This window comes from Artemia sp. Qi Xiang Cuo, chromosome 13 (assembly GCF_049724085.1).
Source record: "Artemia sp. Qi Xiang Cuo chromosome 13, ASM4972408v1, whole genome shotgun sequence".
In the NCBI taxonomy this organism is placed as follows: Eukaryota; Metazoa; Arthropoda; class Branchiopoda; order Anostraca; family Artemiidae; genus Artemia; species Artemia sp. Qi Xiang Cuo.
In genome coordinates this window covers 24518339-24543636 of record NC_142806.1, presented here as the reverse complement: position 1 = coordinate 24543636, position 25298 = coordinate 24518339, and the positions used below count along the sequence as shown (strand labels likewise).

The 25298-nt window shown below is 37.8% G+C and overlaps 1 protein-coding gene across 1 annotated transcript in view; it reads right to left on the bottom strand.

Moving 5' to 3' along the window:
- Positions 1-6372: 6372 nt before the first annotated feature.
- LOC148945106 (hsp70-binding protein 1-like) overlaps positions 6373-25298 on the bottom strand; it is a 28477-nt gene continuing 9551 nt past the window's right edge. Inside the window, exons 4-5 of the mRNA XM_089099261.1 lie at positions 8923-9131; positions 6373-6499 (exon numbers count right to left, since the gene is read on the bottom strand). Of these exons, the coding sequence (XP_088955387.1) occupies positions 6431-6499; positions 8923-9131 (278 nt within the window). The 3' untranslated portion in view covers positions 6373-6430. The remainder of the gene's footprint in view (positions 6500-8922; positions 9132-25298) is intronic.

Sequence of the window (25298 nt, the reverse complement as noted above, 5' to 3'; positions counted from 1 at the left end):
ATGAGTCTGATAAAAATTTTGATGGGCGAGGGTTTAAATCCATCCATGGTCAGTAAGAAGTATATCCGACTACTATATTAAATTTATTGCATGTAGAGTTAAAAAAAAAGATTTAATAGTGAAATAGCTCTATATTAACGAGAATATATATCAGTTGCATCTTTATATTAATTCACATTTGTATATGGACACGAATAAATGAAAAAAAAATCAATAGTGAAATAGCTTACTAACAATTGTGTCAATTGGGGGAGGGGGAGGGTATCTGCTCCCTATATTTTTTCGCTCCAATCTAAGATCTTGAAAAATGCCCCTTTTTGGGGATTCACTTTCATTGAAAAATGCTAAATCTCCCCCCCCCCCCAAATAAATTTTCATGATTTGACGCCACTGCTTAATATATTATTTAAGAAAGATATCTATTTAAGATAGGATTTACGATATAGAGGTGTTCAACCCATATCCATGGGGAAAATGTCACTGAAATCCATTGTAGTATTCTAGTTAAGCTTGTTTTGCTGTCATAAACGTGAAAAATTTCACATAATGAAATTACAAAAGTAAACAAAAAATAATGTCATAGATCCCAATGTCAATTTTCGTAATCCAAGATCTTTTTAGCAGGTAAATATAAAGGAGGAGAGGGAATAATTCCCCGAATCATTGAGGGATATTGGATCATCCTGCTGAGTTTACTTCTCTCTTCCTTAAGCTAAATTTTCTAGAATTACACGCATATTTTACCTTACATTAATAGAATCATTATTACGTAACTAACTGGATAAAAACGTTGTCTAAATTTGAAGTGGTTGTGATTGAAGACCCGAAATAGCTTTGTACTTCCTTGATCATTTCGATCTAACTGCTGCCTAGCATTATATTTGGGTGGTATTTTCGAACCTGACAATGGAGCTAGACGCTTTACACTGAGTATGCCTTAAAAGGTGAAAGCCAGTTTGCCAGCCTTGGAAATCCTTTTTGAGGACTTTGTTTTTGATCTTTCCCGTAACCATTTTCCATAGAAGTAAATTATAGATGACGCAGTGGATGGCAGAAAAATGATAGGGTTTACTTTGAACAACACGTCATGGTTGCCAAAACGTTTAGGGACAAAGTGTCCAAATATACCAAACAAGGACACTTAAGAAGTGCCCCTCTAGAAAATTAGCCAATATACAGGGTTGCCACTATAAATTTTCAAAACCTGTGAAAAAATTGCTGTTACCTGCATGAGTTCTGCAGGTATTTCCAGCTTAGACATTAACGTTACCTATAAATTAAGTTTAGTGCTAGTTCAATTTGAAGAGCTGGCAGAAAAAAATCGTCATGAGAATGTCAACAGAGCGAAATTTTACATCGATTATTGATACCGCTACCTATCTTAGTCGAAAAATAAAGAACCAATCATAGAGATTCATTTTCACTTCGGCATTTTCTTAAGCTATGTGAAAAAGATGCGAGTCATTCATCTTCGGTAGGTATTAAGGATCTTTGGGTGCGACAGGGTTCGAACGGCTGTAGCAATGAAAAGTGTATCTTAACCTGCATGGTTTTAAAGTTAAACAAAAGACGTCGATCACCTTAACCACTGAGCCAACTGGTTGGTCAAGTGGTTAAAATCGTTTAACAACTCCTCTATCTTGCCGTTTTCTGAACATTTAGAAGTACCCCTGAGCAAAAATGACGTTTTCGAGAACTGAAAAAGTGAGAAGACAAGGTCGATTGAAATAAATTCGCTTGAGCTATACTCGATAGAAACTGGAAACCAGCGTTTGACAAAAAATCACAGCTGAAATTATAGAATATAAGACAGAAACATTCGCTAGCGACTATAAATAAAATTGAGCCCCAACCCAGCTTTTTTGCGAAACTCCTTTCTTTCTATGACAGCAGTGTAACAACAGCCATATGCACACGGCTAGACGCCACAGGGATTTACACGGAACGCGCCAGCAAGGAATGGCCATTTACTTTTTCTTTCCAGCCTTCTCAGCGGCCTTGGGTGACTTTGCCACCAGCAGCAGGTGGGTCCTTGAAGTTGATCGACTTGATGACAAACTTCAACCGTAAGATAGAAGAAAAAGATGGATTCGATAGTTTTAGCATACCACATTGGTTAAGACTTTAGGTCCTATTCCTACTCGGTCGATAAATGGAAGTACTCTGAAAATATTACCAGTGCATTCTCTGAAAGCGGTTGAAAAGTCTCAGATCAGTTCCAAGAGACAAGCGAAGGCCGTTATCGATTTCAACTCACCTGAAGGGGAAGACGAAGGGGTTTTCAGTTGGGTGGCATCAAGAGCCTCTAGGAAGGTCTTGCTGCCAGCCTTGCCTTCTTTGCACTCAATGGCCCACCCATTGTACCATGGAAGTCTGTCAGATGGGTCCAACATGTAGTCTCCGTGCCAACCAGAAGTTGGGACGAAGGCAACGGATGCTAGGTTGTAACCGATCTTCTTGATGTAGGCGGAAACTTCTTTCTTGATTTCCTCGAAACGAGCCTAGGAGAAGATGATCCATGAAGAAAAATTTTGAATGGAAGATCTCATTTCAGGATTGAGATGTGGAAAAGGTAGTTCGAAATGAAGATATGCTTTCTTTGTGGACAAAATGAACTAATAGGATACAAGAAAGAGGGAGGAGGAGAATCAAAGAAAAACGAGAGAAAGAAACTAGAAGGGTAACATCAGATTTAATAGAAAGAGTGTCAGAAACAAATAGTAAAAAAAAGAAATAAGAAAATAGAAGAGTAACATCAGAGCAAACATTTGGAGTATTCAAGCTGTAGACAATTGGAATTCTCTCCCTGACTGCAGAAATGGACTTGATTGATTTGGAAAGGTCTGTTGACAAAAAAGGCTTTAAATGATTTTCTCGCAACTCCAGGGCCGGATTTACGTTGTTACTTTTCCAGTATAAAGTATAAAAATCAATTGGGGTGTAAACACTGTCCATTGATTCAAATGGATAAAAGCAAACATTATTGACTATTCTTCTTTCGAATAATAAGCTTCGCTTTATTTCTTTCGTCGTGTTCCGATCCGGTGTTCACGCAGGGCGCAAAAACATCTAAGAAAAATCCCCAAGCCGTTACCAAAGCTTAAAAGTAAAGTAAAAATAAAAAGCAGTCGTATTTATAAAAAAAGAAGAAAATAAGTACATTTGGTTTATGATTTGGAAAAATGTCCAAAAAGGGTCCTTTTTTTCAAAAAGTTGCATTTTTTTACCCATTAGTGTCCTGGTTGTCCCTCAGAGTGAAAAATTGTCCAAAAGCCACTAAAAGTGTCCATTTGGCATCCCAGCACCCCGTTAAGGTTAAGCTTCTTCTGGTAGTTTTTACTTCTTCAGACATACTAATTTTTTTTAAGTACATACACAGACCTTATTGATAATTTAACCCCCCCCCCCTCCCCAGCTCAAATACAGGATAGAAACGTGGCCAAAACTGCTATAGCTGGAGCAATTGACTTTAGTCAACTTAATAATACAGCATCTGTATAACCCTCATGATTTTCATTATATTTCCTTACAAGGCTTACGTAATGGTGAATACTACAAAAATCCACTGCTTCTACACCCTAAAAACAGACGAAGCTTACCTAAAGAGAGTTGATCCATAATTAACTATAAAATAAATGGCAAATTCGATAAGAGTGAAAGGACGCGTATGATTAAGACCACTCACGTTTTAGCTATACTCTGCCGTTCTAACGAATCTTGGATTTGTAGCATTACAGCAAATCAAGTCGCTAGTAGTTGTCTAACTTTTGCTGAAGTTCACCATTCTACCCAGGTTTTCCACTTTAGAAGAATCTGTGAGTCTGAGAATGAGTCTGTTACTTTTTCGGGTTTTTAAAATTATTTTCTCTGCCTCCCTGTTTGGCAGCATTTTCCTGCTGATTCCTTTAAACTGTAATTTGTTTGTTCTTGAGCGAGCATTTAAATACTTGTTTTGTGCATTTAATTTTGTCATTTTAAAATAGCTCTTCTTCGCATGCTGACCAATGGTCTGCGTTGCGCAGGTACAGATCTCTTGATTCGATGCTTTCGGCCGGGAATACAATGCGTGGTTGGGCGCAAATCATCCGACGCTTTCCGTGTTTTCCCCCCATATTTCTCCAGGTACCCATTTAGAGCTGGGATGACTCTGGTTGAGCTTAAAGAGTCACACCATTGACCCCGTTCCGAACCAAATAAACAGCGACACCAGGACTCGAACTCCAGGGTTTCATGTCCGCAGCGCTAACCACTCGGCTAGGACAGCACATTTTAATATAGCTCTAGCAAAAATAAAAATTGATTGGTAGGTGAGTGTTATATCTTCAAAATTCAATGGAGTAGTAAGCCTATTCGTCAGACATGACTGACCGTTTAAATTAGTTCCTTGATGTAGTTAAATTGGTTATTGACCTGACTGAGCATTTTTAGACAGACTAAATAAGCAATTTTCTAAATAAGTTTTTGTACTGTCTTCACAGTTTACTGCAGGTGGTCTGGACTAACGTCGACCAACACAAACAAATAACAAGTTAGATTAAATTTTACCTGAACCAGAATTTACATGCCACCTTTTTAGCAAATTAAAACTTTCAAGAGAAAACCAATACTTTGGTGTCAGTATAGCCGCCTCTTCAAATTAATAAATATGGCAATGCTGCTGGCCCTTTTTAATTCCTATTCACTCTGCAAAAGAACAGCACTTTTATACTGCTCAAGATAATGACTGACAATTAATTTTAATGTTCTTTAACACGCTGAACAGCCTTTCAACCGTAACAGCGTTGAGCGGAAGAGTCAAGAGTCATTGGATTGACATTTTGATTTTGCTAAAGTGAGCATTTCCGGTGCCATTCTTAAGGCTCAATACGTAATTACAATTTAAACCCCACCCACTCAAGCTAAGTAAATTCTATTGATTTGTCCAACCGTTTTCTTCAACCTTTTTTTACCTCTCAAGATATTTTGAAGTTTCCTTTTCCATACGCTCTTTTCTTACTTGCAGAAATAGTTGGCTAGCACAGCTCTTCGTACCAAAATTGATTTTGCTGTGTCTTGTATTCCAATTTCCTTTTGCAAAAACACTGGTTCTTTATAACTGTCCGAAGACCCAAACATATTTTTCAGTCTTCTTTCTCCCCTTTAGAATTTAAATTGAGTAGCACACTGAGTTCTGAATAACAGCAAATGGGACGCTGATACTCAAAAGGCATAAATGAAACACTAGTTCCTACTTCCCAGCAAGTTTGGTCGGGAAACTCTTCTGAAGCTTGTTTTAAGAATTCAGCAATCCTCGTCCTTCTCCCCCACGGATGTCATATTATGTCCTACCCAAGCTATTCCTTGATATCAAGTTTGATACAGAGTTGACAACCCTATCTGGTAGAGGTGCGTATGACAAGATTCCAGAAATTCCCCTTTTTTGAGAATGTCAGTGATGCAAAGCTGAAATCACCAAAAAAGAAAGAAAAAGGAAACCAAGAAGAAGAAGTGAATATTGCATACATGTAGATGACTTAAAATTTTTGAAGTCAAAACCATCCGTAGGCAATTTATCTGGAAAACATCTAGCAAATCTTCCGCAGTTTTCGGAGCGCCTATGCTTCAAAGCCATTTGAGCCATTCAGAGCGTTTGACCGCTGCCATTATTGCAGCTTCCAATATTCTAATCTTGGAGATAACTAATTCGATTGCATAGCTTTCATCTTTCCAGACGTTTTTAACTTTTAATCTCGGGATGATTTAAAATCTTTGGAACAGACAAAGGCTACTCACAGTAATTTAGAGCTAATATTAGAACAATAATTATCAATTTTATGCTGAAATCAAACAAATATTTTCCTGTTACTGGCTTTCTGAAAATATCCTCACAAATAAAAAGTTTATAATTGTCAATTAATGTCGAAACTTCACATTCATAGAAATCTTCAAGATTTAAAACTGACGCGCTCTTTAAAAAAATACTGTTTCTTGTTATTTTCGTAGAAAAGTAAAAAAAATAGCCCCTCCCACCCCCAATTTAGAAATGCATTTTGCCTCCCCCTTCCCCATACATTTTCATGAATTGGCACCCCTGTAATTGACGGCAATTCGTCATTTCTTCAATCCACATCAGGGAAATAATATTTGATTCATTTTCATTTACTTGGCATTACAAATCGGCTTTGTAACTTTTTATTGACAAAAACAGGAGGCAATGAAAAAAAGAAAGAGAAAAAAAAAAGGCAATTTGAGTGTTCACAATCAAGAACAACCGATATATGAGCATGATTAAATACTACAATGGGCGACCATCACCCAAACATTGCATCAGAAGAAAGCTAAGGTACTTTTAGAAAGAAATCTATATATAGTTAAATACATAGACATAATTTAAGACATTAGCACAAGAATTTTCAACATAAACAATTCCTCCGCCTTGAAAAGACACAAATTATCTATCTTCTACAGGATCGTCTCCGAAACACAAATCCAATATTTCTTTGCAATACTTTTCCTCTTCCTAAAAAAAGTTTAATTAATTTAAATTAGTTGCACTTTTGTCAAACGTAAAAAATCACCTGTCAGACTGGGGAGACTGGTGAGCCACGAGAAAAGATAATCTACTACACCCATCTTTCTTCCAAATGCATAAAATTAAGTGCGTGTGAGCATCAAAAGAACAGAGGAAACAGTTACAAGAGGTCAGGGGGGCTGAAAGGGCTAAAGTTAGAAAGTCGATCTTTTTAATATATGATATCAAGCACCTCACCCAAAATTTTTTACAACTCAAAAAATAAAGGATGTTGTACGTGAAATTATTATTTCTTTCTTCCAACAATGTGGCTTCTTTAGAGTCAAACTAATTTTGATTAAACCTCATGGTGTGAAAGAAAATGAAAAAGGGTGAAGTAAAATTACAATTTATTCATTATCAATAACATTTTTACAAGCTAAAGTTAAAGATCTAATTTTTGTTCACTTCTTGAACAGCTCATACTCTGCAGGACACTAAACAAAATAATAGTCCCAATTTTACAGAAAAGCAACGATTATATCTTTAAGTTTAAGCTGGAAAATTTCATCCAAAGATTAACATGAAAAAAATGACGATGCGTAGCTGAATATTGTTCAAAAAACAAACAAGAAAAAAAAACCCTAAGATTTGGGTACAAAGAGCCAGTTTTGGGGCTCAAATTTCACAGATTAAAGTCCTTGAATAATTTTGATTTCAAAAAGCTAAACACGCCCAAAGTTCGACAAAATCTGCCAATCAGGATTCTCTTTTGAAGTGGACTACTTGCTTAATTTGGCACCCTTATCTCTAGGACTGTACGCGTCATAACGCCCAGGTGGCATCTATTCCGCTTTTCGACCATTCTGATTAAAATTATGTTTTATAATTTTGATGAGACACCATGTGGAATCAAGGATGGAACAAAGACGAAAATGGAGGATGAGTATCGTCCAATCTGTTTTTCACTTATAGAGCCCAATAATTCATAATTTACGATCGACCGTATCAGTTTTCAAATTTCATCCACTCTCTTTGATGAAACCATTAATTATATAAATAAGAAAAAACTTAAACACATCATTCTTTGTTAAATCTACACTATTATATGAATAATATTTATTTATTCTAAATATTACAGTATTATTTTAAATACCTGAAAATTAATTAGGAACGTTTGGAGTAACACAGTGTTTTCAGACAAGGTAAATTGACACTAACACTGAAACTAGAAGATTGTAGCCGTTTACCGAAGATAATAACTGTTCATGGTGATCTTAACATCACTCCTTTCTTTTATTCGAAAAAATGAATTTAACAATACCATAAAACAATTCTCATTCCCTTCGAAAGATGTTCAAAATAAACTTCATTCAAATTTATAAAAATGTGAATTTCAGTTAAAGATTCAAAGTTTTTTGGACCCAACCAGAAATATTAAGAAACTCGAGAAATTATTTAGTTTTTTTAATTAATTATATTGATTCTTAAACAGTTTGGGCTAGCTTAGTAAGCAGAAAACAGGCTAGTTTAAAAAAAATACACCAAAATAGGTATTGAGTCCTTTTAGCAAAAGAGGCTCTCTTCTTTTTGTCCCAATGTACAATATAAGAAAAGAAACATAAAAAAAGAACTAATGAATTCGTGATTAACTAAAATTTGTCTGGGTAACATTATATGGTATTATTAGTTGTTCAGTTCTCCTCCAAGACGAATTTAACTTTCCTCTTTCATCAGGTTCGTGCACTCTTTGATTGCTGCTTTTATACATTTCTTTCAATAAAGCAGCTGTAAAGAGGTTTAAAAAGTGGAACAAAAAATAGGCTTAGTTGAAATAATCTACTTCTCCTGGCAAAAAGGAAAAAGAGAGAAAAAAAAAAAACAACAGTGTGAATTTCAGCTACGCAAAATTTCTACGGATTTGGAGACTCTTTTTCTAGTGTGTCGGTACTTAAAAGTATTGGCTATAATGGCCCTTTTGTGTGCTAAAGAAAAAAAAAACTACTTAGTATGGAAAGGAATCCTGTTTGGGGTTCCAAATGGACGGGCTTTTCAACTTAAACTAAAAAAACAATGCATTTGCCAAAAGAAGTTTCTCTATACAACAATTTTCACAATTGGATTACAATAGGTACACACACGTCAGACCCTTAGGGGGGGGGGCAGCCCGTTTTTAGGCCACTACTTTTCAATTTTTCAATGGGAACCTTCTTCATACAAATCTCAAGGAAGATTACCCCTCCTCCCCCCTGTGTGTAAATATGATGATGATTGCTGGAAAAGTTTGATGACTGCAACACAATTTTGATACTATATTGTTTGGTGCTATGATAGTATATTTGCTTAGTAACAGAAAAACCTACTTAAAGAATAAGATAGGAATTTTTTTCATGATCATCAGTGCAGCGTCCAAGAATTAAAATATTACACACCTTTAGAGATTCTTGCCCTTTACACTCTCCAATTTTGTCAACTAAAATCTTCTGTAGACCCAAATTTGTCCTCTGACACACAATTCGAGCTGGATTATGATCTCTTACTAAAGACAGCAAGGCAGAAAGGAGGTGCTCGTGTGCTGAATCCCTGTCAGTATATAGGAGGCCAATAATTTGTTCTGCAAGTCCCATTTTACACAATGTATCTGTAAAAACAACAAATTCAAAACTACTACTACTACTGCTAGCAACTCACCGCAGCACTAAGCCGCCTGAGGCCAAAACAGCTACGCACGGTCCTCCTCCTTCCCAATCTATTCAAAGCCTCCCTTTTTACACCCTCCCAGGAAGTTCCCATTTCCTTTGAATCTTTCTTTATGACGTCCTCCCGACCAAGAGGAGGACGACCTGCTTTCCGTTTAGCCTTAGACGGTTGGCCGAAAAGGACAATCTTCGGCAATCTGTCATCCTTCATTCGCACAACGTGCCTAAGCCATCTCAACTTTTCTTTCATTATATCCCTAGAAAAAGGGATTGAACCACATTTTTCGTACATCCTGCTGTTTGAAATACGGCAGGGCTCGGAATGATTCCTGCTCATTAGAAAAGGGACTTGACGACCTGTCAAGGGACTTTTAGAGGTGAAAAAAGGAGCCAATAGGGACCAAAGTGGGAAGGGATTTTGATTGCCATTCATGTTGAAAACATTCCTTTGCTCATGAATCAGAAACGGTGGCAAACTCATCCTTAGAATCACCATATTCATGAGCTTCAGAAGGAACTCATTTTCCCCAGAGATGGGCAGCTGTCTTCGTTTTTCAATTTTCTTTTCGTTCAAACTTTAAGTTATGGTTATTTAAAAAAAAAAAACCAAATCCTAAAACACGGTAGTCAGCCTGAGAAGTCACTTGTTCCCCTGTGAGTCCAAGCAAATTCAGTCCCCCCTCCATTAAGTCCAGTCGACATTGTCCATTATGGAGTCAAATCAAAATCTCGATCATCCCTTAGTTATATGGCTATCTACCTTAGTTCGACCCTAGGATGTATGGATGGTTGGATGATAGACTATCAACAAGTGAAAATGACATCATTTTTATACAATCCTGAAAAAGGCTTATGCCAGCTTTGCCTCTCACTCAGACTATCAGTCTTGGCTTTGTCTCAAATTGGCCATGGCTTGATGGCGACTTGATTTTAATTCAAAGGATATTATAGGATAGTAACGTGTTATAGGATAGTAACAAGTAGAAACAATCCATAAGACTTCAGCTTGCAATCTAACTCATTCACTTTTTCGAGTTCTTTGTGAGATTGGTCAACTTTCTTATCAGGTCTAACTTCCTCTTTTACATGTCCTTTTCTGCCCTTTTCTCTTTTTCATCTGTTTCGTTTTTTTCGTCTTCTCGCGCTTTCATGGCACTTTCTAGTAGGGAATTGACCAAGGCGATGTCCACGGAATCATTTGAAGCCACCGCTCTGTGTAAGCGATCAGTGGCCTCTTTCAAGAGGGCATCATCAATTGTTCGTTCTGTTCTTCAGAAGCTCGCTTTTCCTGCAATGATTCCCTTTTTTGCTAAAGATGTCAACTAGGTTCAGCTCCCTTTCTATCTCTTGGTCTTCAACGCTTCGTTCAGCAGCTTGTTCTTTTGCCTTGCTCTCCATATACTCTTGATATTTTGACCAAACCGACCTAGCCAAAGTCAACATTTCTTTGGGCACAGGAAACCTTTCTGGTTTGCCTCCATATATGTTCAATTCGTCAACCACACACAGCTTCGCATTCGGGTCTCTTTCTGGCATGGAGGCTCGATCCGATTGAAGAGATCTTCCTGAGAGCAAAAAACACCTCTCTACGTCAGGACTGCCGTAGTCAACGCAGCTTTTACAAGTTTCGATTCAAAAGCAAACACTTTTGCCCACCAAAAGCATCTATCATTGAGAAGATTTGATGTCAGTAATGGTCGACGTGTGATGGTGTTGATTCTACTGAGTTTTCGGCTCGCAGCAATATCCACTCACTTCTAACATCGTCAGGACTTACTAATACAGGGATTTCTGGAGCGACCGCAGAAATATCTGATATAATTCCAGCTCTTTTCATTTCTACGTGATCCAGGCACCTAAGCGTTTCGAGTCCTTTCAACAAGGCTATTAGAAGAGATGGGGCATTTCTTGATCAAGTGTTCGGCAGCTGCCTTGAAATGCCTTCGCGCCCTTCGATGGTGCCTTTGTCTTTCTGCCAAGGTGAGTTTCTGAGCATCTAATGCAAGATTAAGCTGCTCACCAACAATATTATCCAGCAAATAGTTGTCCAAGTTCTCAAGCAAACTGGTAGAAATTTCATCAGCAGACATGATAATGTAGGGTTTCAAAAGTCTTGCAAAAACAGTCAGAAGTAAGTTTTTCAGCTCGGCATGAAGAGCATGCAGAAGGGGTCTGTTCTTCTGAAACGCTGTTGTGAATTTCGCAAAAAGCTCAGACGATGAATACACGAATCCAAGTTCTGCAAGCATATCTTTCCTTTTTAGGTAGCTTACGATCTTGAAAGAGTACCGGCCACTGATCAATCGCTTGGCGAACAACAGGACCCAACGTCAGCCACCTTGTTGGAACGTGCTAAATGAAACTTTTTTATGGGACGCCTTTCTTTTTCTGGCAGTTTAAAAATTCTCACATCATACAGGCCTGCTAAGGAAAAAAAACATCAAGATACAACAAAGCCAGATGACTCTTTACCAAATTCCTGGAGCCCTTTCATGCATGAGCTATACAAAACATTGATGTTACGCGTTCTTATGTTCACACGCTCTTTTGAAGACTTTTCTTCTTCAATGCATTCATTTGCGATGATACCTTTGTATTGATTATTAAAAAAAAAAAAAAAAAAAAAAAAAGTTTTTTTAACTGAAAGTAAGGAGCGACATTTAAACTTAAAACGAACAGAAATTAGTCCGTATATGAAAGGGGCTGCTCCCTCCTCAATGCCTTGCTCTTTACACTGAAGTTTTTTATTGTTTTAAAAAACAGAGTTGTGAGAAAGAGTCAAACTTTAGCGTAAAGAGCAAGGCATTGAGGAGGGGACAGCCCCTTTCATATACGGAATAATTTATCTTCGTTTTAAGTTTTAATGTTGCTCCTTACTTTCAGTTAAAAAAAAACTTGTTTTTTATTTAATTTCTGATCGTTTTTGAATTAATGCAGGTTTTGATCTTGGCTCACCGTACATGAATAATTAAAAAGAAATTTGCATATTAATTTTACTTTTTTTGGTTAAATGGCTTTCTCGAAAGTTGTTTAATTTTATTTACGAACGTTTTTATTTGTAATAAATATATGTAACTTACGAATTATCTTACGTAATGAACTTCTATATTCGTATATTTTATTACGTATTTTAGGGGGTTCGCCCCCTAGTCAATACATAACTCTTTACACCTAAGATGAAATTTTGTTCCAATTCTTTAAAAATGACTCCTAAATCACAAATGCCGTTAATAGAATAAATGACTCCTACAAAAGTACTAAAAAAAAACTGTAGCCTAAAGAGTAGATTACTGACCAGGGGACGAAGCCAATCATACACTTAATAGTTTCTGTTCGTTCTAAGTTTTGAAGTGCTCCTTACTTTCAGTTGAAAAACTTGTTTTTTTTATTTAATTTCTGATTGTTTTTTAAATAATGCCGGGAAATCCAGTGCCCCCTTCATAGCGATGTCCCTTCCTCATGAAAACTTCCTCCATGGAAAGATCTTCCAATTTAAATACCCGACCCCCCCCCACTGCCAGAAAAAATCCCTCCTGAAAATGTCTGTATACTTCTCAATAGCCAATACTATATGTAAACATTGGGCATAACTCGCAGCCATTCCCCTGAGGACTGTGGGGGATTAATCATCCTCAAAGACATATTTATTATATTTTTCGACCATTATGAACCAAAAGGCTATCTAAAAATTTTGATCGGGTGACTCTCGGAAAAAAATCAGCGTGGGAGGGGGCCTAGTTACCCTCCATTTTTTGGTCACTTAAAAAAGGGCACTCGAACTTTTAATTTCCGTTCGAATGAGCCCTCACGCGATATTCTAGACCACTAGGTCGATACAAGCATCCTTGGGAAAATAAAAACAAAACAAAACAAAAAAACAAATAAACACGCATCCGTGATCTTTCTTCATGCGAAAAACACAAAATTTCACATTTTTGCAGATAGGAGCTTGAAACCTCTACTGTATGGTTCTCTGATACGCTGAATCTGACGGTGTGATTTTCATTAAGGTTCCATGACTTTCAGGGGGTATTTCCCCCCTTTTTTTAAATAAGGCAAATTTTCTCAGGCTGATGGGTCTGACTAAACTTGATGAAACTTATCAAGGAGGCACACTTGTGCCTCTATAAAGAGGCGACCCACCACAATGTTAAGCGATTTCAGGTCATAGATGTCGCAGAGAGACGGCGGTAATCGCATTTTGTAGCCCAAGCTCAAACTAAGAAACTTGCAAAATTTCATCCTCCTCCGACTTTATCTTCATGGGGTAAACTGGGCCGGAAGTTTGGACCCTCTCACCACAGCCCCCCTTTAACGTTGTCCGATTGGGCTGAAATTTAGAGGTTAAGCTTTCCTAGGGCCCGGGAGCTTATCCTCGAAATTTCAGGTCAATCCGATCACTCCTTCCCTGTTTTCAAAAAACCAAATATAGCCACTTAAAATTCATCATCATCATTTCTTTTTTTTTTTTCTTAGCCACGCCTACAGGCCACAGTTGGCAACGGATCCGGTTGAATGAGGACTCATTCGAAGCAGAATTCGACCTGTTAGGGCATTTTTATATTTTCATACCGAAAAAATTATCCCCCTAATTTACATGTACCAAACACCGCGGTTTCCTATATTAGCCCCTGTTAATTTGTCCCACCACAACGCCCCCCCCTTTAACGGGGGCTGGGCGAGCGGACATTTATAGGCTGCTTTGTCCTTGGGCTTGGAAACGTATCCTGGAAATTTCAGCTCAATCTGATCACTACTTCCCAGTTTTCCAAAAACCACATATCAAGATTTTTGGGAATTTGCTTGCGTCGAAAATAGCTTCCATTTGCTAAACAACAATTACTATTGTGTTTGTATAGTCCAGCGCTTGATACTCCAGACTGTCAGGCGGAAAAGCCGGGTTCAATTCACCATCAGAGCAACTTTTTTATATACTGAATTTATACTTTAAAAAGAAACTCAGTTTATTTTTTAAATTATTTGAAAAAATTTACGTTTTCTAAAGAGTTAAAGAGGCTGAATTACAAGGTCGACCCTTAAAACGTACAGGGATTAGGAGGCACAGTTGGGGGGCTGTTAAAGAGGCTGAGTCACAAGTTCGAACCTTAAAACATACAGGGATTAGGAGGCACCCTGTACGACGTGATTTGAGTATTCAGGAATTAAAAGCCTTAACACAAGAATGTTCAAGAGCGGGAGGTTTGGGGGCGGCAGCCCCCCAACTTTAACTCCTGACACGATCAGCTAACAGTTAGTCAAGCACTAATAAGTAATAAACTGTACAAAAACGTGCAGAAATTATTCGAAAAAAACTACGTTTTCTAAAGAGTTAAAGAGGCTGAGTTACAAGGTCGAACCTTAAAACGTACAGGGATTAGGGGGCACAGTTGTGGGGCTACCGCCCCCCCAAACCCCCCGCTTTCGCAGCCTTTAAATATAAAAAAAAATTCTTTAAACTGAAAGTAAGGAGCGACATTAAAACTTAAAACGAACAGAAATTATTCCGTATATGAAAGGGGCGGTGCCCTCCTCAACGCCTCGCTTCTTTACGCTAAAGTTTTTATTGTTAAAAAAAACAGTTGTGGGAAATTAAAACTTTAGCGTAAAGAGCGAGGCGTTGAGGAGGGGACAGCTCCATTCATATACGGAATAATTTTTGTTCGTTTTAAGTTTTAATGTCGCTCCTTACTTTCAGTTGAAAGAAATTTTTTTTTATATTTAAAGGCTGTGAAAGCGGGGGGTTTGGAGTGCGGCAGCCCCCCAACTGTGCCCCCTAATCCCTGTACGTTTTAAGGTTCGACCTTGTAACTCAGCCTCTTTAACTCTTTAGAAAACGTAGTTTTTTTCAAATAATATATTAGAAATCAGCATAAAAATCTGATTCTTTTGATGTATCTATTGGTATCAACATTCCGTTTTTTAAAGTTTCGGTTACTATTGCGCCAGGTCGCTCCTTACCTACAGCTCGTTAACATGAACTGTTTGCTATTAGGACCATTGCTACCTATCTTTATTGATGGCGGCTCACAACTTGATCATAGGCAGCGCAATCGCGCTGCCTAAGTAAAGAACGATGTTGGCATAATGTGTTGAATTAATGAATTTTATTAATAACCCGTCTTACAATCAACAGAAAAGACAGAGGACAAACAAGAAAAGAAAGAAAAAGCAAAACTGACAAGAAAAACAAAATACAAACAGAAAAACTACATAATAACACAACTATTTGAGAATGTGGGCCCACTCGTGGTCCAGAAGCTCTTGTTTTTTCACGTAATTCTGAATTACCTCCTCCACGGCACTCAGAGGCTCAGCAATTCCATATTTTGCAACAATATGGCAGTTTCTAACAAACGGCGGCACTTGAAGCACATATCGGACATACTTGAAAAATACCGACCTTGTGTCTTTCTTGTTTCGTGCACTCAGGAGCTTCCAAAAAGGAGACAGGTACAAGACATGAGACAAAGCTACTGCATTATAAATACGAGCCAGATATTTACGGCTTGAATCGCGACGGCTAGTGACAACACCCACATAGGCAATGCGTGACCTGTTGTGCATCATTAACACTGTTATTATACAAAGTAGGAGACGTTATAGCCCCTTGCTTAATTCCATTATGTACGGATATCTCCCCACTAAGCTCGCCATCTTGCAAACGAAAACGAAGCATGAGGTTCCTATACATATCACGTAGTGACCTTACAATGGAGGAACGCACGCCTCACTTACACAGTTCAACCAAATTCTGGGCATGAATCCCAGAGTCAAAAGCTCTCTTGACATCATACTGACCTAAGATCAAAGTTTCTCGCGAGAGATGCGCATCAAGTAATATGTTAGCAAGAAGATAAAGTACATGGGTGCACCCGACACCTTTTCGAAAACCAAACTGGTGTGGAGGCATCTCCCACTTATCATAAATCTCATCAAACACAACAATCCTGAATAGTTTACAAAATACTGAAGATATCGTAACTGGCCGATACGAAGAAGGCTGTTCGGCTGGCTTCCCCTTCTTTAATATCAGGATAACCAAACCTACACTAAAGCAACTCGGGACTATCCATTGTGTCAAAATCATCTGAAACAGAAGGACAATGTGATGGTAAAAAAATAACCTCCCAAAGAAAGATGTAGAGCACAAATACTATCGCAGCCTTTCGAGTATACCTTTTTCAGCTTCTTAACGGCCTGGCAAATTAAGACCGGTGACACTGAGAAATTGTCGAAGGTATCGGTAAGCATAGAAACCAGCTCATTTTCGTAATTAGACTGCAGAACTGGACCAGGCGCTTTTAACTCGGAATCAAAGTAAGCACTCAACTGATTAGCAGAAATATTAGACGTAGGCTTAACTTCTTCAGGCTTTGACCGAAGATACCAAACAAGGTTCGGATTCTTACTGAGCTTTTGCACAAAATTTTCTTTGAGGATTGCACGGTGGGTATCTAATGCTTTATTGAACTTTCGTTTAGTATGGATTCGAATCACGTTCACTATTCCACTCATTGACTTCCCGCTATCATGCAAAATTTTCAGCCACAGTTTCGCCAACGCACAATCCGCCGCTAGCTCCGGATTTCTAGACCACCCTTTCACCTGCGATCTATTACGGATACGTTTCACGGGAACTGCTACACTCTCCGCGACACTCAGAGCATGTGATATTTCTTTACAGTACATGTTTATCCGCAGACGTATTTCACTTTCACTGCAGTACGAGTTTGTATTTCTTTGCAGTAGATGGACGGGAACTTTTATTTTACTCAGAGTCTCGCCACAAGTAGCCGCAAAGAGATCATTCGACACTTGTTTCCAGTCACTGTATACTCTCAATTGGGATTTGCACGGTCCCGACAACTTTGGACAGTCCCGTGTTATTGACAATGACAAGTCCAGAGTATGACACATAAGCTGCACCTTTTACTTCGTCACTCACCGGGAAGTTAGTTAACACATGGTCAAGATTTGAGACGGTGTCGGAAGCACTGATAAATGTATAGGCTTTGTCCTTATCAACGACATTTATTTTTTGGGGGTTTTAGAGCAGGGCACTTCGTATCGAAGGAGTTGTCGTACAAACTTCGAAAAGGGCTCATTCATTTGGAAATTGCAGTGGCTAGTGCCCTTTTTAATAGTCGAAAGTGAATAGAGGGCAACTAACACCCCTTCCACGCCATAGCCCTCAGGGCAAGGGTTGTAAGGTATGCCCTGGGAGCATATAAGATTTTTATAGAAAGCTTTGTCGTAGAAACTTCAAAAAAGGCTCATTTGATTGGAAATTCAAAGGGTTAGGGCCCTTTTTAATAGTAGAAAGTAATTGGAGGTCAACTAACCCCCCTCTCACGCCCACCATTTTCCCAAACACATACAATTAAAATTTTGAGATAGCCAATTTTTTCAACGTAGTTGAAAGTTCTGGAAATTTGGTCTTTGAGGATGACAACCCCCCCACAGCCCTCAGGGCAAGGGTTTTAAGTTATGTCCTGGGGGCATATAAGGTTTTTATAGAAAGCGTTGTCGTAGAAACTTCAAAAAGAGCTCATTCGATTGGAAATTAAAGGGGCTAGTGCCCTTTTTAATAATAAAAAGTGATTGGAGGGCAACTGGCCCCCCTCTCAAGCTCACCATTTCCCCAAACACATCCAATCAAAATTTTGAAATATTCATTTTGTTCATCGTAGTTAAAAGTTCTGGAAATTAAGTCTTTTAGGATGACAACCCCCTCAGAGCCTTCAGGGCAAGGGTTGCAAGTTATACCCTGGGGGCATGTAAGGTTTTTAAAATAAGTGTTGTCGTAGAAACGTCAAAAAGGGCTCATTCGATTGAAAATTGAAAGGGCTAGTGCCCTTTTTAATAGTTGAAAGTAATTGGAGAGCAACTAACCTCCCTCTCACGCCCACCATTTCCCCAAACGCACCCAATACAAATTTTGATATATCTATTTTGTTCAACATAGTTGAAATTTCTGTAAATTAGGTCCTTCAGGATGACAACCCCGCTCAGGGCCCTCAAGGCAAGGGTTGTAAGATTAATAGTCGAAAATGAATGGAAAGCAACTGACCCCCCTCTCACGCCCATCATTTCCCCAAACATATTGAATTAAAATTTTTAGATAGCCACTTCGTTCAACGTAGTTGAAATTGCTGGAAATTATGATTTTGAGGTTGACAAACCCCCCAAACACCTCAGGGCAAGGGTTGTAAGTTATGCCCTGGGGGCACATAAGGTTCTTATAGAAAGTGTTTTCGTAGAGAGTTCAAAAAGGGTTCATTCGATTGGAAATTGAAAGGGCTGGTGCTCTTTTTAATAATCAAAAGTGATTGAAGGGCAACTAGCCCCCCTCTCAAGCTTGCCATTTCCCCGAACACATCATATCAAAATTTTGAGAAAGCCATTTTGTTCAACGTAGATGAAAGTTCTGGAAATGAGGTCTTTCAGGATGACACTCCCCCCCCCCCCCAGAGCCCTCAGTGCTAGGGTTGTAAATTGTTCCCTGGGGGCATATAAGTCGTTTATAGAGTTTTGTCAATGAAAATTCGAAAACTTCAAAGGGCTAGTGCCAATTGTAATAGATAAAAGCGATTCTTGGAAAATTAACACCCCTCCCATACCCACCATTCTCCAAAAAGCATCGAATAAAGATTTTTAGATAGACATTTTCTTCAATATAGTTGAGAAATTCGGAAATTATGTCATTGAGGATGTCAATCACCCCACAGCCCTCAACGCAAGGGTTATAAGTTATGACCTGGGGGCAAATAAGGTTTAATAGAAAGCGTTGTCGTAGAAACTTCAAAAAGGTCTCATTCGATTGGAAATTGAAAGCACTAGTGCCCTATTTAATAGTCGAAAGCGATTGAAGGGCAACTAATGCCCCTCTTAAGCCTACCATTACCCCAAAGACATCCAATTAAAATTTTGAGATAGAAATTTTGTTCAACGTAGTTGGAAGTTCCGGAAATTAGGTCTTTGCCAGCGTTGTCGCAGAAACTTCAAAAAGGACTCATTCAATTGGGAATTGAGAGGGCTAGTGCCCTTATTAATAGTCAAAAGCGATTGGAGGGCGAATGCCCCTCCACCCATACCCATCATTTCCCCAAACACTTACGATCAATATTTTGATATATCAATTTTGTTGAACGTAGTTGAAGGGTCCGGAAATTACGTTATTGAGTATGACAATCCCCAACAACCCTCAAGGCTAAGGTTGTTAGTGATGCCTTGGGGGCATATAATGTCATATAGAAAGTGTTGTCATAAAAACTAAAAAAAGGACTCTTTCGATTGAAAATTGAGAGGTATATTACCCTTTTTAATATTCAAATGTAATCAGAGGGAGAATCCCCCCAACGCTCATGATTTCCCAAAAAATTTCCAATCAACATTTCTATATGGCCATTTTGTTCAACGTAGTTGAAAGGTCTTGAAATTATGTCTTTGAGGATGAAAACCCTCCCCCACTAGCCCTCAGGACAAGGGTCGTAAGTTATGCCCTTGAGGCATATAACGTTTTTGTAGAAAGTTTTGTCGCAGAAGCTTCAAAAAGCGCTTATTCGATTGGAAAAATGAGAAAACTAGAGCCTTTTTTATTACTCAAAAATGATCAGAGGGCAAATGTCCTCCACGCCTATGATTACCCCAAACACTTGCAATCAAAATTTTGATATAGCCATTTTGCAAAACCTATCAGAAAGGTCGGGAAATTATGTCTTTGAGGATAAAAAATCCCCTCAGCCCTCAGGGCAAGGGTTGTTAGTTGTGCCCTGGTGACATATAGGGGTTTTATGGAGTGTGGTCATATAAACTTCAAAGGGGGCTCATTGGATTGGTAATCAGGCACTCTAGTGGTCTTTTAAACAGTCAAAGTCATCAGAGGGCAGCTATTCTCTCCCCCTACACACACGTCATATTGTCCCAAAATGCGTCTATTAGAAATTTTGAGATAGCCATTCTATTGAAAATAGTCTAAATATCATATAACAAGGCTTTTCGGTCGAAACAAACCCCAGAGATTAGGGGCAAGGGTTGTAAGTTATGCCTAGGGAGTATTAAAGGTTGTTATGGAAGGGCTAGTTGTTTAACTTCAGAAGAGGCTCAGTCTGAAAAAGACTATGTCAATATGAAACGAACAGAAATTATTGAAAAAAAACTTTTTGTGCAAAATAGGTTTAAAAAAAATTAAAGAACTCTATTAAACCCAAAATGAACAAAAATAGAATAAAATAATCTACCAAGCATACAACTACCACAAATCAGTTTAAATAAATAAATGAAACCCAAAACGAGCAGAAATTAATCTGAGTAGGGTTCTAAACCCTATGCTTTCTAAAAGCCAGAATATAATTTGTACTTTACTGAAAAAAATTCTTTTAAATATTTTCACTTGTAACTTTAAGAAAACAAAAATTAATTAAGATTTTAAGGAATAAATATCAGCATATGTATATTAAACTGACAGTGCACATTTTTCAGTAAATTCATTTGAATTTTTTTCAGTAAAGAAAAAATTATATTCTGACTTATAGAAAGCATAGGGTTTAGAACCATACTCAGATTAATTTCTGCTCGTTTTGAGTTTGACTTATTTTAATTTTGGTTTGTTTTAGGTTTCATTTATTTATTGATACTGATTTGTGGTAGTTGTATGCTTGGTAGATTATTTGATTCTATTTTTGGTTTAAAGGAGTTCTTTACTTTTTTTGAAAAACTTAGTTTGTGCAAAAAGTTTTTTTTGATTAATCTCTTAAAGAGGACCAAAAGCGCACTCTAATCTGTAGCTCTTTCCTTCACTGTTTGAACCTTCACTGTTCGTAGTTTTGTCGTATTCAAGCACAAAGTAGGCTTTACCTATGTCCTTCATAGGATTCTGTTTAAAGTGTGGATGAAGTGCCTCAGTTATCATGGACATAGCTTTCTTCGCACTCATCAGCACTCCAGCCGGTAGCTTACCGAAAAATATGGCTTCAAAGACATTAACGGCTCCGTCAGATGAAGCTGCAGACATAGAGGCTTGCAAGGACTTGAGTATCCATACGGTTTCTGCTGTGTATGCAGCATTTTTGTCACAGAACCTCACAAGAGGTTTACTTCCATTGCTAGCTGATGTTTCTTCGCACTGGGACTGTTGCCTAGCAGATCCACACAATCGTAACTGTTACGGATTGACATGGATCGCAACCTGTTTCTTGTGCTCGTCCTACATAGCATGCTGATTCGAGGTGTAAAAGCCTTTGCGGCAGCTGAGATTTTTCCTGCATATTTTACAATAAAAAAACTCATCATCGCCAATCCGACACCGTTTGTTTATCTTTCTGCCACTCCTGTCTTCTTTAGTTAACCTGGAGCGACAAAATTTGCAGTTGCCCAGTGTCTTTCCTAAATAGACTTGGGAGATTTGAAAGACAAGTTGGTTCCAACACAGTAGGGAAAACATTAGGTTTTTTGCCATCTGAATATTCCACTGATGGTACTCTTCTCACTTAACCTGCTACTAGTTTATTAACTAACCTTTAGAGGGAAAGAATGCATAATTTGTACCATTGGAATACAAGTCAATTCGAACAAATTCATACTGGTGTGGTTCATTTTATAAAGCTATAGGAAATTATCTGTCCTTGAATGTTACCACAATATGACCAATCCATCTCACCCACCCTATAGGTCCATGCAGCTTAATTTTCCTATAGCTCACCATATAGCCTACCCACCCAACATATAGCCTAATTTTTTGCTTATGTTTACAACAGCTAATAGACACTTGGCCACCAAGGAAGTTCTCACTGTTTTGTTTAATTCTTTGTGAAATGCAACGACGTAACCAAAAGACTAGTATGACCACATTTGTGGAGAAGCTATATTATCTAAAGAGGATCATTAAAACATATCAGGCTTCAGTTTTCAAACATACCATGCTCCCAAATAGGGACTTGGGAATTTAAGGGACTTTCTGCATAAAAAGGGACTTCAGCCAAAAAAACGGACTTTAGGGACTAATTCTGAGCCCTGAATACCGTCAGTCCGCCTGGTACCCAGAACAATCCGTAGGCAATTTCTCTGGAGAACATCTAGCAAATTTTCATCCGCTTTTCGGAGCGCCAATGCTTCAGAGCCATATTTGACAACTGTCATCACTGTAGCTTCTAATATTCTAATCTTGGTTTGCAAACTTATCTTCCCCTTCACTGCTCCCACCGTCTTTACTAATAATACTACCAAGGTAAGTGAAGCTTTCCGCCTGATCAATCTTTTCGTTACCCAACGTCATCTATTAATCTTCACTTATCCCTAACCTTAGTGACTTAGTCTTCTTAACATTTATTTTCAAACCTATTCTAGCACCCTGAATTCGCAAAACCTCTAGAAGTTCATTCACTTTGTTCACACTTTCATCAAGGATGCTTAAATCATCAGCATAATCTAAGTCCAGGAGAGTTTTTCCTCCCCATTTGATTCCGTGGTCTCCCATTGCCTTTCATGTGCTCCTTAAGACAAAGTCCATCAAAATGATCCATATACAGGGGGATAGAACACAACCCTGCTTAACTCCTGATTTAATACAAAATCAGCTGCTAACCGTAACCGCAGTAGTGTTATTCTCGTACATAGCACCAAACACTTTAATATATTTATCTGGTATACCATACAAGGATAAGACCTTTGCTAAAGCTCTTCTATCCACAGAATCGAACGCTTGCTCATAATCTATAAAACTGAGGACCAAAAGTGTTTGACAACTCAGACACTTCTCAATTATAAACCTAGGAGTGAGAATTTGGTCGACACATCCTCTACCTTTTCTAAAACCGCACTGTTCTTCTCTTGAAACTTTGTCTACAGCATCTCTCAGTCTAGAAGTATCATATTAATAAGTAATTTGCAACCTACAGAGACCAGAGTGATGTTTCGATAATTACCACAATCAATCTTATCAAATTTCTTATTCAGTGGTTGAATTAAAGGTTTCCTAAAATTGCTAAGTACTTCCCCTTTTTCGAAAACCATAGTTACAATCTTCAGTAACTTATTTCTAACCACAGAGCCACCATATTTAATAAACTCATTTATCACCCTATCAGTACCTGGAGCCTTATTATTTTTTAATCCTTTCAGGACTGTCGCTAATTCTTTATCATAAAAAAAGTCTTCCTTCACATCCAAGGTATCACAGACCTTTTCATTTTTCTCTATATCTTTTCCTGCAAGTCTATCTCGGTTTAGCCCATTCTCAAAATGTTCTGCCCATCTCTCTTTAACACTTTCCTTATCACTAATTGTGGCCCCGTTCCAATCTTTAATTGGGACAAGTCCGGATTGACTACTCCCTCTCAATTTATTAACATGCCAGTACAATATTTTACTACTATACCGTCTAGCAGAATCTTCCAGATCCTCGGCAATTTTTTCCATGGCCTCCACTTTACACCTCCTTAGTTCATATTTTAATGCTTTCCCTACTTTCTTTACATTCCTTTTGTTTTCATAAGATCTATCACTCAAATGTTTCTTGTACAAGCCCCTTCTCCTCTCTATTAAACATAAAGCTTTTCCACTAATATTCCTTTCACAAATTCAAAAAAGGAATAAAATTACAAAAGTAAGGACAAGAAAGTCTGTAGAAGGCAACTTAGCAAAGTTCCTATACCCCCCCCCCCCAAAAAAAAATTAATTATGGAAAATAGTCTAAAAAACATTCAATAGTCAGTCTAAAAAAACAATTTTGATTCTTCTTAATTGAGTATTTCAAATATAAATTCTCTAAATTTTAAACCTAAACAACATATTCAAAGGATTATAAACTAGATCTCAAGACGATAAAGGTAGCGGAGGAAAAAACACCGCTCCCAAGTGATTAGGAATTACTCAGTTTTTGTGTTGTCTGTTAAATGTGCTGTAAAATCACATGTCATCATGTTTAATCGACTTATTAGCAATATTTCAACTGAGATATTGAAAAATTCATTTGTTGAAAAAAAATACAAAAAAGAGGTTTCAGCCAAATCCGAAGGCAATAGTTAATCCGCTTCAATGTACAAAATAAACAAATTTGACGTGAATGTGGATGCGTTTTCACTCCAGCACGACAAATTAATAAAATATGAACTCAAAGAGTAGTCCGACTCGTATGAATTATTTTCACTTAACCAGAAATATTGATTTTTTCACTAATTCCGGTTTGTAATTGAAGCTGACATTGACCTCTAGTAAGAGAAACAGCAACTGTTGAATTATCTAGGATTTAATATTCAATGAATATTAGGATTGCTACTATTTTATTATGTGTAGCAGCGTAGCACGTGCTCAGGGTTGCAAAAAAAAGGTGCTAAGATAGCAAGAAAGTGATCTAATTAGCATTATTATAGTCATTTTTTTTTACTATAACACCGAAAATCGCTGTGTAGCACGCAAATTTGAGCAGTTGTAGCACTCTAGGAACTGACCGTGGTGACAATCCTGGTGAATATTTGTGTTTGACAAAACTACTACGGAGTATTTTAACAAATGCTTGGGAAGATTCGCTGGAATATTTGTTTCTTTGTCATACGGTTTCTACGTTCCTCCAACACACAGCTAAACTAACAGTTTGTCAAATAGGTTACCCCTACACAATTTATTAAGAAAACTGTTTGCACATTTTACCCCACCCCCCCCAGCCAAAAAAACTTTTTCGCATGCTGACCAATAGTCTGCGTTGCGCAGGTACCGATCTCCTGACTCAACGCCTCCGGCCGGGAGTGCAATGCGTGGTTGGGGGCAAATCATTCACAAATTCAAACGGACTTGATGGCTCACATTCCAATCAATCAATCAATCAATTTATTCAATCAATAATCTTAACAAAATACACTTCAATATAAACTCCCCCGTAAAAAAACAGGGGAGAAACAAAAGTGAAACCTTTGAGAGACTCAACACACACACAAAAAAAAAAAAAAAAAAAAAAAAAAAAAAAACAAAAAAAAAAAAATACAATGATCCACATAAAAATACATTCAATCCAATTCCCATACATAATAACAAACGTAATCAATTTTTTTTTCAAATTAAATTGCTGAGTAGTGCTCTATTGGCTTCACTTAGCTATACAGGGATTTGTAACCCAC